Below are 13,595 nucleotides of genomic sequence, written 5' to 3'. Positions count from 1 at the left end.
ACATGATTTTGAGTAAACTCCAGGAGTTGGTGATGGACAGGAAGGCCTGGCATGCTGCGGCCCATGGAATTTCAAAGAGTTGGACATGACTGAGCGCCTGAACTGAACTGATCTTGACCACTCAGATAATGGATGGGTGGATGAGATTTGTGGACTGACCCTTAAGAACTCTTGAAAACAGTCTACCATGGCTTACTCCTAGAACAAGGGTCTATACCAAAGAGGAATTCAGCTTGGGAGTAGACTGAAGATGATCAGGATAGGAAAAGTTACAGTTAAGGAAAAGGGAGGTCTAAATAAATTTGTGTTTGTGTCTGTGTGTGTAATCTCAAAAAGCAGCTGCATGTTGTTGAAGATGACATGAAAGTAAAAGAAAAGCTATATGAAGTTCGGAAAGCTATCCTGAACTATTTTACATGAAATACGTATCAGAAAATTACTGATGTCAAGTTTTTCAGTTATTACAAGAAAAGAAAGAGTAAAGAGAGAATCCTGTAGATAATGAAAGCTTGTCAGAGAGACATGCCACAAAATAGATGAAAACTGTAACCTCCTATTTCAAAATTAGCTAAGAGAAGAAGTTAAGATCACACTGTGAGTCATGAACAACATAAATCTGAAATAGGTAAATCTCCGAAATGAGGTGGCAGAGTTAGGAAAACACTGAAAATAAAACTTATTTTGGAAACGAAAATTGAGCACAAGAATAGATAAAGATAACAGAAAATGCCTTAAGGGAGGAAAAAGTTTAAGATCAAGATAAATGAAGAGATAAGAAGACCTTGAAAAATAGTGATAAATATTAATGATAGGCAAAGAAGACCCAACATATAGATAATATAAATCTCTGAAAGAGGAGAACAAAATACAAGGAAACTGAAGAGATAGTTAAACTATAAGAAGATGGTCACAAAATAGAAGATTCAAGCCTACGTATTGAAAGAATATACTATGAGGCAACCTGGAATGGTCAATACCAAGACATGGTCTTGGTAGACTACTTGGATGATAAAATTATAGAGGAACTTGAGTAAAGTCAAGATAGTGGTTACTTTTCACAGGAGGGAGGGACTTGTAATTGGGACAGGGCATATGGAGGGACTCTGGGCTGACACCTCTTTTCTTCCTTAATCGTGGAGAACTATATGTAACACAAACATGACCATCTTAACCATCTTAAGTGTACAGTTCATTTGTGTTAAGTATATCCACGTTACTATGCAGCCCATCTTCAGAGTGTTTTCATCTTGATGACCCCAAGCTCTGTACCCCTTAAACAACTCTTCATCCCCCCAACCTCCACCACTTTTTTGTGTGTCTATGAATGTGACTACTGCAGGGTTCTCAATAAGTGGAATCATACAGTGTCTTTTTGCAACTGGCTTATTTCACTTAGCATAATGTCTTCGAATTTCATCTATGCAGTTCCATGTATCAGAGTTTCCTTTCTCTTTTAGGTCAAATAATACTCTGTTGTGTGTGTATAACACATGTTTGGGCCCATGTATCCTATTGGAGTGGCTGTTTCTTGATGTGGGTGGTGGTTTTCAAGTGTTCGCCTTACAATAAGTCATCAAACCATGCATTTGTTTAGCGTGGTTTTCTGTTAATGTGTCATTTTACAGTAAAAAGGGTTAAACTCCTTTCGGAGGTTGTTATTGTTCTAGTGGGGGTGCTCTGTAGCTAGATCTCAGGCTTTCTCCCCAGTGGCTGAAAGCTGAACAAAAAGCAGTGCTGGAACTTGTCTTTATTATCAATAGGTCGTGGACAGTTATCCAGATCTGTATGTATAAATTTAATTCCCTGTTCTTAAGGCTACATATTATCTCAGAGTCTGGATGTACCATAATTTTTTTTCCAAAAAGTTCCTTTTTTGATGGTCTTTTAGATTACTTGCATATTTTTGCTGCTACAAATAATTGTTCAGTAAACATCTATATTCATCTCTGAATCTAGATCTGTATGTAGATCTTTCTCCATATGTCTTCTTATAAACCAGTGCTTTTCTTTCTGTAGGTGTTGGGATTGCTGAGTCAACAGTATGCTCATTTCACCTTGTAGGAGATAATATCTAAACATAATGCTTGATCCTGGATGAAGAAAAAATTGCTATAAAAAACAGTATTGGGATAATTTGAAAATTCTGAATGTGGACTGTATATTAGAAAATACTGATGTAACAATACATTTCTTAAGTGTAATAATCTTATCATTATGTAAGAGGGTCATCTTGTTCTTGGGAAATCAACTGCTGAAGGATTAAAAGGTGAAGAATCATAATATCTGCATTTTACTCTCAAATGGTTCAGGAAAAAAAATTATATACTTATATAATTATGTACATAAAAATAAAGTAAATGAGGCCAGATGTTAATAAATATCAGTAGTGAAGCTAGGTGAAAGATTATAGAGTTTATCATTTTATTCTTGTAGATTTTTTCTAAGTTTGACATTAAAAATGAAATTAAATATTAATGTTTCTAAATGGGTTACTATCAGATTACTTTGCAAAAAGAACAGAGCAACTCGTAGCCCCATTAGTTGTGATGGTGCTATTGGACCACAAATGTTGTCTTCCTCTTTAATTTGCATTTCCTTGACACAAGATTCTAAAATTGTCAGACACAGCGGCTCTAGGAGGAGAGGCGGGAATGCATCTTTGGAGCCGATTGCTTTTTGTTCCCTGAGCCATCCTAGGGCTCATTCAGACTGATCTCAATGCAAATTTATAGACATTTTTTATTATAAGCCGGCCCACTGTTTTTGTCAACAGCGTTTTTGTTTATTTGGACTCAGTGAGGGTGGAGCAGGGAGCCTTCCTTGTACTAAGCTTTGTGGCTGGGAAGAGGGGATTTAGTCAGCCACCATTAGAGGGAAGACATACATCCAGCATATGTAGAAACCAGTTTGTTTTCTTTTTGGCTGATTTGCTGTCACTTTTCCACAGAAAACCATCTTGCTTTCTTTCTTTAGGGCCGTATTGTGATGTACTCTGCTGGTCTCTTCACTCCTCCAGAGAATTGTCCTGTAATAAGTGGAGATTGGCTGTTTCTTTAAAAAGCCTGAATTTCTAGGGACCCTGGACCAGGAGGAAGGAGATGGGAGCAGGGCTTAGGGTGAAGGAAGCTGCTGCCAGGTGACCAGTTTAACTGCACATCCGTTGCTGTTGTTCAGCGTCTCAGTCGTGTCTGACTCTTTACGACCCCATGAACCGCAGCACGCCAGGCTTCCCTGTCCTTCACCGTCTCCTTGAGTTTTGTTCACATTTGTGTCAGTGATGCTATCTAACCTTCTCATCCTCTGCTGCCCTGTTGCTGCTGCTGCTAAGTCGCTTCAGTCGTGTCCGACTCTGTGCAACCCCGTAGACGGCAGCCCACCAGGCTCCCCCATCCCTGGGATTCTCCAGGCAAGAACACTGGAGTGGGTTGCCATTTCCTTCTCCAATGCATGGAAGTAAAAAGCGAAAGTGAAGTCGTTCCTTCTCCTTTTGCCTTCAGTGTTTCCCAGCATCGGGGTCTTCTCCAGCGAGCTGGCTCTTCACATCAGGTGACCAGAGTTTTGGAGCTCCAGTACTCTGGACATCCTGTTCAGTTCAGTTCAGTCGCTCAGTTGTGTCCAACTCTTTGCGACCCCATGGACTGCAGTACACCAGGCCTCCCTGTTCATCACCAACTCCTGGAGTTTACTCAAACTCATGTCCATTGAGTCAGTGATGCCATTCAACCATCTCATCCTCTGTGATCCCCTGTTCCTCTCGCCTTCAATCTTTCCCAGCATCAGGGTCTTTTCAAATGAGGCAGCTCTTTGCATCAGGTGGCCAAAGGATTGGAGTTTCAGCTTAGCATCAGTCCTTCCAATGAACACCCAGGACTGATCTCCTTTAGGATGGACTGGTTGGATCTCCTTGCAGTCCAAGGGACTCTCAAGAGTCTTCTCCAACACAGCAGTTCAAAAGCATCAATTCTTTGGCGCTGTATGAAGTGGACATCCTGTATGAAGGCTTTATTTTCAAAAACAAGGAGAGGCCATTAAGAGATTTGTCATGAGACCTGTGAGACGGTGACACTTGTCCTCATCACAGGCACGTGCTCCCATGATGGCAGGAACCAGAGGGCCTTGTTGTCTTCTGTTCCTGTCGAGGCTGTGCCACAGTCCTAGGAGCCTGGGAACTGGCTGTGAAAAGGGACAGGACCTGATCTCACCCTGCAGGTCCCCACTCCTATACTCGCCTTCCCTTTTGGTAAAACTGCCTGCCTTGCAGTGCTCCAGCTTCACAGGGAGGATTACTCAAAACCTTACTCAACCTAGCTACGTGTGTTCGGCTTTGTAGTAAAATGACATGTAATTTATACCCCAGTGATTTTACCTATCTATCGATGTATTCTTGCTCTGGACACTGCATCTTTTTGGGCCAGAACTAGAAGATAGAAATGGGAGAGCTTCTTCTAAATAGCTTCTGGTGGTGTGTTTGGGACCAACCAGTCTATTTTCAGCCTGGTGACCTCTGTTCTGGTTTCTCTGGTTTATCTTGAATAAAATACCCGAACACATTTTTGACTGATGGTCTGACCAGGGATCATAATATTTGAAACTTGAACCATCTGAAAAACTATGAAATGCAAAGTCACTATTTTAATACATGATTTGGAAATTCATGTAGTGAACCCTAGAACTGATGGCAGGATGGAAAGGAAGTTTTCTCATTTTCACATTAGCAGACTTTTGGTTCTTTTCCTAAATGGCACTGCAAACATCCTGCCATTTCTTCTGGATTGGGAGTAAACTTGAATTGCGGGAGAGATTTCCAAGGCCCTCCAAGCTCTCAGCTCAAATCTTCTGTTTTCCCGAGGCCTTTCTGCTCCCCAGGATGGCAGAATTAATTCACGTGTGAGGAGCACTTGGCCAACAATTTTGAGTCTGGCAGGAGAAATGCCAGTCTGTTTGCACCTGGGATGTAGCTCTGGGCCCTGTATCTCTGGGCCAGACACACAGTCCCGCAGGCTTCAGTGAGCAGTAGTCACTCACTTTGTGCTGACGTCCAGGGCCGGCTTGCTCTGGGTGGATGGACCCAGAGGGGAACTCCTCCGACTCCGCAGTGCCATCCGTGTCGCTACTGAGCTTCCAGTAGCGGCAAGGTTTCACTTCAGTGCCTGTGACAAGCCCTAGCCCCTTGGAGGGACAAAACCACCTGTTTATTTTCATCTCCTGCTCAGTGCTGGGGATGGTATGCTTTGGGATGCATCCTGTGCTTCCCAGAAATCCACTGACCTTGGGTCACCTTTCAGTTGTGCCAAGAGGTGACCAGAATTCTACCCAAGCCCTGGATTGTGGTTACAGTTGACATACCACGTGTGTTGCTATTTTTCTCCAATGTATTCTTGACATCAGGGCTTCCCTGATAGTTCATCTGGTAAAGAATCCGTCTGCAATGCAGGAGACCTGATTCGAATCCTGGGTTGGGAAGATCCACTGGAGAAGGAATAGGCTATCCACTTCACAATTCTTGGGCTTCCCTTGTTGCTCAGCTGGTAAAGAATCTGCCTGTAATGTGGGAGACCTGGGTTCAATCCCTGGGTTGGGAAGATCCCCTGGAGAAGGGAAAGGCTACCCACTCCAGTATTCTGGCTTAGAGAATTCCATGGATCGTATAGTCCATGGGGTTGCAAAGAGTCGGACACAACTGAGTGACTTTCAAAAAAAAAAGGAATTCTTGATATGAGGCTTTTTTCTCATGACACTATTTGCTGACAATGTAACAGCCTTCTTTAAGTGTATTTTAGAGCAGCTTTGAAACATGTATGTTCAAACATGTTAATAGTCCCTTATTTCCTATCTAGTGTATTGAACCATATGCCAGAACATGAACCCATCTATATGACTCCCCTTTTGCCAAAATATTATGATACATAAACATATAAGCATAGATATATAAGCATAGGTATAATCTTTGTGAATATGCAAGACAAGAGGTACAGAATGCCTGGCACCTGTGTGCACACAAACACAGTCATATATGTACACATTTGTATGTATATAGAGTACATATTAGATGCCAGGCCTTCTGCCCGTCTTGTCTTGAATTCTCACAGTGATCCTATGAGACAGGAATGATTGTCACCATATTCTAGATGTGTCAACTGAAACTGGGAGAAGTTAAAAGTCATGTGTCAGAGAGAATATAGCTGTTAAGTGATGGTGTCTAGACACACGCCAAGCCCTGTGGATTCCAGAGCCCACATCTGTTCACTGCATCGTGTCCTCCCAGATGCCCTGTGGACAGTGGACAAGTGTCTTCTCTCATTCATGGGCATCCAGAAGCTCTTAGCTCTTCCTGCCCTGGCCTGTCACAGAAGCATCTGTTGACTGTGTCCTGGCTTCCCACATGGCATCTGGACAGAGGTACAGGCCATGTGAAGTCAGTCCAGGCCATGCCTTGGCCTGCAAATCTGTCAGCAACGACGCCTTCTCTTACTGTCACCTGATGAGCTTATAGCAATAGGAACAGCCTTTTAACTAGATGTGTGTTTTCTGTGTGGACAAAATTAGTACTTCTTAAGCTATGTTTGATAAAAGACCAGTGTTTTTTCCTTTCCAGTCAGTAGTCATGAAGGGACGTGAGAGTTGGACCACAAAGAAGGCTGAGTACTGAAAAATTGATGCTTTCGAACTATGGTGCTGGAGAAGACTCTTGAGAGTCCTTTGGACAACAAGGAGTCAGACTAGTCAATCCTAAAGGAAATCAACTCTGAATATTCACTGGAAGAACTGATGCTGAAGCTGAAGCTCCAATACTTTGATCATCTCATGCGAAGAGCCAAGTCATTGGAAAAGATCCTGATGCTGGGAAAGACTGAGGGCAGGAGGAGAAGGGGATGACAGAGGATGAGATAGTTGGATGAAATCACTGAATCGATGCACATGGGTTTGAGCAAACTCTGGGAGACAGTGAAGGACAGGGAAGCTTGGCGTGCTGCAATCCATGGGGTCGCAGAATTGGACATGACTTAGCGACTGAACAGGGAACAGCAAAGGACTAACGCTTTAAAAAATATATAATAAGAATGTCATGGGGATCGCTATAAAAGCTTCCAAATGCTTGCTCTCACATTCTGTAGTTCTCTCATTGTGGGCTGGTGGAATAAACAGTTCATGGTCCAACACTGGTCTGTGGGGGCACCTCAAAAGGACTCCACCATATAATTTAGAGGTGGCTTAGGCTTCAGAAGAAATGTACACTTTCTATAAGCCACAATTTAAAAAAAAAATCACTTTAGAGTAATAGAGAGTGTCTCTGTTTAACATTCTAACTTATAATATTGTGTCTGCAACTTTTTTTAAGTTGTATAAGTAACTTAGACTTGAAACAAAAGCTCAAATAGAATGAAAATATCCAAACTAAAAAATGTACCCTCCAAGCTATTATCAATCCCTAAATTGGGTGTCCATCTCACATTCAAGATGGAAGGGTGTGGATCAAGATTTATAAAGAAGGAAGGGATGGGAGAGGCGTTTTCGAAGTTTACCCAATTTTTTTACTCCATCTTGATTTTTATTTCAAGGGGAAAGTGTGACTTCTCAGAATGTGTTATTAATCTGTAGAGTTTCAAAGTCACATGGCAGCTGTTTTTGGTTTCTAGTGTTTTCTAACCCCAGTTCTCTCTTGTTGCAGAGCCAGATCACACTAATGGACATACCCGTGTTTAAAGCCATCCAGCCGGAGGTCTGTACCTTGCCCTTTATTCTGTACTAGCAACGCTCGGGCGGGGAGGGAGGGTTTTGTCTCATTAGAGGAACTAAGTTTCCCGGTTTCTCTCTTGAAGTCTCTATAAACCCATATTATCGATTTTAGCCCCCATCAAAGAGAGCATCCAGGAATTCCACTTTTGAAGGGGCTCATCCTCTGAGCCTGCTGTTTGGATTTTTCCAGAGGATGGCACCACATTTGGCCTTCTCTGGCAGGGCTGGGGGCGGTCAGTGCCCACGGCTGGCCTCCACACCTGAATCTGAGGCCTGGCCTTCCCCAGGACCACCCCTGCTGGAGATGCTCACTGTTGGAGACAGTGATGGGAGGGAACATTTCCAGGAGAGCTTTCTTTCTGTTGATCCCAAATTCTGGTGGTTGCCTTGTTTCTGATTTTGAAGCTAGTTGCTGCAGCAAAAATGTATACATATTTACGTTAAAAGCATACATATATTTTTAGAAACAGCACATTCAATGAAGAGAAAAAAAGTTGATTTTGGTCTTTAGAGAAATTCCTGGAAATGACTAGCAGTTGGTAACGTGGCTTTACAGTTATTTTAGTCCCGCTTCTGGTTTTGTTATCAAGTGATAGAAATTCATTTCAAGTAGCTGAATAGGCAGAGGAAGAATTTACGAGCGTAAAGGGGGCACTTTCTGCACCTGCGGGCCTGGAGTTCGGGCAGCCTACATAGCTGAGCAGGAAGCAAGCGCTGTCCTTGCTCTCTGCCTCGCCTCTGCCTTCTTCCCCTCTCCCCTCTCTCCTGCCCTGTTCTGCCCCTGCAGTCCAACCTGGCCTCCCCGAAGGGCCCACATTTGCGCGATGTCTGTGGGAGCCACCTTCTAGATCGTGACCAGCCAGTCTCGGTCCAGCCCCGCTGAGTCCTATGTCCAGAGCTGGTTCAGTGACTCAGCTCAGGAGTTTGTGGCCAGGACGAGCACGCACAGCTGAGCGGACCCAGCTTTGTGAGTGGGGTGCAGATTTCAGAGAAGAGGGGTATGGGTGGGGGGACAGGTCAAAACCATGGTATGAATTCCAGAACACTCGTTTTAAGTATTTATTTATTTACTTACTTGTTTTTGGCCAGGTCAGGTCTTTGCTGCCGCACAGGGGCTCTTCGCTGTGGCGCACGGGCGTCTCTAGTTGCGGTGTGCAGGCTCAGTAGTTGTGGCGGTTGGGCTTAGTTGCCTCGTGGCATATGGGGGTCTTGGTTCCCCGACTAGGTATCGAACCTGCATCCCCTGCATTGGAAGGTGAAGTCTTATCCACTGGGCCACCTGGGTAGTCCCCAAAACACTTTTAACATGATGCCCTTCTTCTGACAGTGTGGTACTTGTTAAGACTTTGAGAAAAACAGCGTATTTTAATACAAAGCCAGACAAAGGATCCAGGCCTTCCTAGAGCTGGCATCTAACCCACTATAAATCAAGGGGAAAGTCGTATTGCTAGCCGTGCTCGGCACTTGTGTGAGGACGTGGCAGTGATTTGTATTTGTGTGTGTGTGTGTGTGTTTTATTCATTAAGTTTGGTGGGGGGTGCAGAACTATGTTTGCTTTTTTGAACTGGCTGACTTAAGTCTTTCTCTATTTTCTTCTAATGTGGGGATTACACATTCTTTCTAATTAAAACAAAAACCAACACCCACTCAGCGCACAACTGCACCCTGGAGCCTGTTGGGGGAGCAGTTGTGTGACAGTTGCCTCTGCTGAATTATTAGCTCTCTGCTCACGTTCTCTGCTTCTGCTTGACCTGGAGCTGTGTAGACATTCAGAGCTTTATTCTCTGCCCTGAGCATCGAGGAGGGCCGCCCAGTCTGTGGTGAGCCCGGGGACACAGGCATGGCTGCTCGGGCTGATTGTGGGGTCGGGGGGTGCTCTCCAGAGGCATGGGAGGAGCAGACGGACACTTTCCCCAGGGCGCTGCAGTTGAGAAGGCGCCTCATCCAGGACACATCTCGTGTTTTGCTTTCAAGACGCACATGGAGCTGTGGTTCTCAAGCACGGCCGTGCATCAGAGTCACCTGGGCAGCCTTGGAAACACTGGGTGCCCCGACTCCACCCTAGATCGTGGAATCTGATCTGGTTTAGAGTCCAGAACATGGTCAGCCCTGTTTTGTAGAAGCTTACCAGTTGATTCTGCTGCCGAGTGAGGATTAAGAATGATCTGCCGTGAGGTATCTGGAGAAACTCCAAACTTCTCCATTTTAGATCTGTGATATGTTAGCTAAAAATAGAAGAGTTTGTTCCTCAATGTCATTGTCAAAACCGTGGTTAAAAGGAGGCACCCTGGGAGCTGTCCCAGCTTCTCTGCTCTTGTTATTGTTGTCAGCAGACTGAAAACTGGAACCTTTCCCCTTGATGATGTCTGCCACGTTACGGCTGGACCACCCCAGAGTCGGAAGCATATGAATAAGGGACACGTGTCAGTTTGATGTAGACAGGACTTTGCAGGAAGCAGAGGCTGGCACCTGGTAGTGAGATGGGCACCCTGAGTGATCTAGATGCGCAGAAGATCAGAAAACCTGTGCCTTGCAATCCTGGCTGTGCTTCAGAATCAGTTGAGAGCTCCTTTAAAAAAAAAAAAAAAAATCCAGATGCCCAGGCTTTGTGCCTGGAGATTCTGGTTCCATAGGCTTCGAGTGGAGCTGGGAATTCCTTTCAGTTGGTTGTAGTCACTGTTCTTTTTGATGCATAAATTGTTATTCCATCACTAAGTTGTGTCCGACTCTCTGTGACCCTATGAACTGCCGCTCACCAGGCTCCCCTGTTCTCCACAACCTCCCAGAGTTTGCTCACATTCATGTCCATTGAGTCGGTGATGCTCTCTAACCAGCTCCTTTCTCCTTTTGCCTTCAGTCTTTCCCAGCGTCAGGGTCTTTTCCAGTGAGTCAGCTCTTCACATCAGGTGGCCAAAGTATACTGTATAAAGTGTAATGTGTAAATTATCCTGTCTTTAACCAATGGGAGCCCTTTCATGTCATCTCCTATATCCTTTTAACATGATCCATTATTTTTTGAGAAATTCCTTGCTCTTTGATACAAGATAAACTAGTTTCCTGCTGAAGACCTGGAGTCAGGCAGTCCCTCAGGGGTCCTGGTTTCTTTTAGTGGAGAGCAGTGTTTAGAAACCACAACCTGGGGGAGAGGATTTTCATTGCTATTGGATTGCCGATGCTTTTAGGCCTTTTTGGTGGATAGGGCTAGGAGATATTTATTTTTTAAAACTAAAAGTTATGAGTTCCTGACTGGATGATTGGATGGACGATGTTATTCCCTCCTCATCCTTATCATGGCTTCTGTGCCGGTGGTATATATTTTCCCACCCCTAGACTTTGGGCCACCCCAGTGACTTGGGCACAAGTGATGGGATGCGAGTGGTGAGCTGAGCCACTGAAAGTCAGGAAGCTTCACCAGTCCATCCTCTCTGAGGGACCCGTTGCCCTTGTGGTTTTAGTCTGAGTCCCTAAATGAAGACGTTGAAGGTGACACGGCCCCGACCCAAAGCCTGAATTCCAGCGTGACTTGGTGCAGCCCGGTGGTTCCAGCAGAGATCAGCTGAACTGCGGTCACTCTAATGACCTGCTTGTCACCGTGAGCCTCTGAGATTTCAGGATCGTTCCTTACGCCACTTTATCGGGTGGAAGCACAACCAGTACAGTGTTGGTCTTTCCAGTTCAAATCTGGCCTTCTGGGATTGTTAACTTAATTCCTTTGACTTTTTTGTATGTTTTCTTTTACCCTGCTAATTTTGGTTCCTAAAAACATTAAACAATTATTTTTTTTGTATTATCTCATCTCTCTGTCTCACACACACACATATATGATGGTTTTAAAATAATAATAATACCAGTATTACTGTTATTATTTAGCAGACTGCTACAGTTGAGCATTTAATTACGGTTCTATTTGTCTTTAGTTCCTTTTCTTCTTATCTTCTCTCCCTCCTACTACTTACACGCCCGGGTGGGTCTCCTTCCTTGGCCTGCCTGCAAAGGTCTTTGAACACACCAGGGCAGAGAAAGAGTTTCCCTTGGTTCTGGAGGGTTGCATCCTGAGAGACCCTGATGTAATCCCCACGCCTGGAACATAGTATCTACACAATAAATATGTGCATGAATGAATGAAGGAGAGAGGCACCTTGGCGGAACAGTATCTGGCCGACTGCAGGCACGTTGCCGAGGAGGGCGTACCGGGGAGGGGAGGGGATTACCATGGTGCTGTTCTGTGGTGTAACCACTTCCCCCAAAGCCAGGGCTTTGCCTGGTGAGCACAGTCTTTGAAGACTCACATTTCCAAATGCTGTTGATAACTGAGGGTGGAACCGCGGCTTTGCTCATTTCTGCCAGCGGGGCCGCAAGGGCATCGGCCCAGGGCTCAGAGGAGGCCAGGCAGACAGTGAGTTAAGGATTGGCAGAGAGCAAGGAAAATGGAGTTTAGCAAATATGGAGTCATAACTATTCCCTGGTGACTCCGGCAAGTGACCAATTTTATCAAAACCTGGCGGATTAATGCAGATACAGCTTTGCAGCATGATGGCTCTCAGCCACGTTTACCTGGCTAGCTGTGGCCCAGAACCCCTCCATGCCATGGTGGGTTGTGTTGCAGGGATGGGTGGGTTCCTGGCTGCTGCTGCCTAGGGAAAGGGCTGCATGGTGAAGGGGCTCTTCCTGGCGGGGGTCCTGGTGACAGCTGCCTTGGGAGAGGGTACATTTGCAGGGTGGCATTTTTGTCTCCACCAGCCTTCCCTACAGAATCTGCCTGTCGTTATGCTCACCTCCCAGCCTGTGGAATTGAAGGTCCACCAGTTTCTCAGAGACCAGTTTGGAGGTCAGAACTGTCTGTCGTTAGTTTTAACATGAAGCATCAGCGGGAGAACCGCATGCTCTGCTCTGTGCTCGACTCAGCCCAGGTCCTGCCCGAGTCCAGCTTCTGGGCCCGCTGGTCCTGCTTGGGGTGCCAGATAGCACGGGCGTGGCCTGGCAAGGCTGGGGTGCAGTCCCGGCTTCACCCTTCCTAGCTTGGAGTGTGAACAAATTATTCATCCTTTTTATGCTTGGGTTTTCTCGTCTGTAAAGTGAGGGAAACCATAGTGTTCACCTCACGTGAAAGAACTCGGTGCAGTGCCTGCATGTGGGAAGTTCCCAGCCACTCGAGGCTGTAATTCCTCACCAGCGCTTGGTCTGAATAGGTTCTGTGCATTTTGGATGTGAGCTCATGCTCAAAAGAACATTCAGGGATGCCCGGGTGGGAGCCAGTGGCCCGGAGGAGGTGATGGTCTGAGTAGCAGAGCAAGGCAGAGCACTGTGTTTGGAATCCTTCAGACCTGAGTTCATACCCAAGCTTCCCAAATGGTGAGGAGGCTGAGGTCTGGATGGAGACACATCCTCCGGTGTCCTGGGGCCAGAGAAAGGCTTGCTTTGCTGTTGGGTTGGGACACTGACTTCTTGTAAAGAAAGCTGTGATAAACTTAGACAGCGTATTAAAAAGCAGAGACATCACTTTGCCAACAAAGGTTCATATAGTCAAAGTCATGGTTTTTCCATTAGTCACGTACAGATGTGAGAGTTGGACCATAGAGAAGGCTGAGCACCGAATAACTGATGCTTTTGAAATGTGGTGTTGGAGAAGACACTTGAGAGTCCCTTGGACTGCAAGGAGATCAAATCAGTCAATCCTAAAGGAAGTCAGTCCTGAATATTCATTGGAAGGACTGATGCTGAAGCTGAAGGTCCAATACTTTGGCCACCTGAGACTCACTGGAAAAAACCCTGATGCTGGGAAAGATTGAGGGCAAAAGGAAAAGGGAGAAATGCAGAGGATGAGATGGTTGGATGGCATCATCAACTCAATGGACATG

The 13,595-nt window shown here is 45.2% G+C and overlaps 1 protein-coding gene across 7 annotated transcripts in view; it reads left to right on the top strand.

Annotated features, from left to right (window-relative positions):
• Nucleotides 1–13,595, top strand: part of RALGPS1 (Ral GEF with PH domain and SH3 binding motif 1) — a 299,089-nt gene that overhangs the window by 44,574 nt on the left and 240,920 nt on the right. For all 7 annotated transcript variants that reach the window (XM_065928425.1, XM_065928423.1, XM_065928426.1 and 4 more), the window contains one exon: nt 7,670–7,720. In XM_065928425.1, coding sequence (XP_065784497.1) covers nt 7,670–7,720 — 51 coding nt within the window. The remainder of the gene's footprint in view (nt 1–7,669; nt 7,721–13,595) is intronic.

Source organism: Muntiacus reevesi, chromosome 3, assembly GCF_963930625.1.
Source record: "Muntiacus reevesi chromosome 3, mMunRee1.1, whole genome shotgun sequence".
In the NCBI taxonomy this organism is placed as follows: domain Eukaryota; kingdom Metazoa; phylum Chordata; class Mammalia; order Artiodactyla; family Cervidae; genus Muntiacus; species Muntiacus reevesi.
The sequence above is the reverse complement of the archived record's forward strand: the minus strand, read 5'-3'. Positions and strand labels throughout refer to the sequence as shown.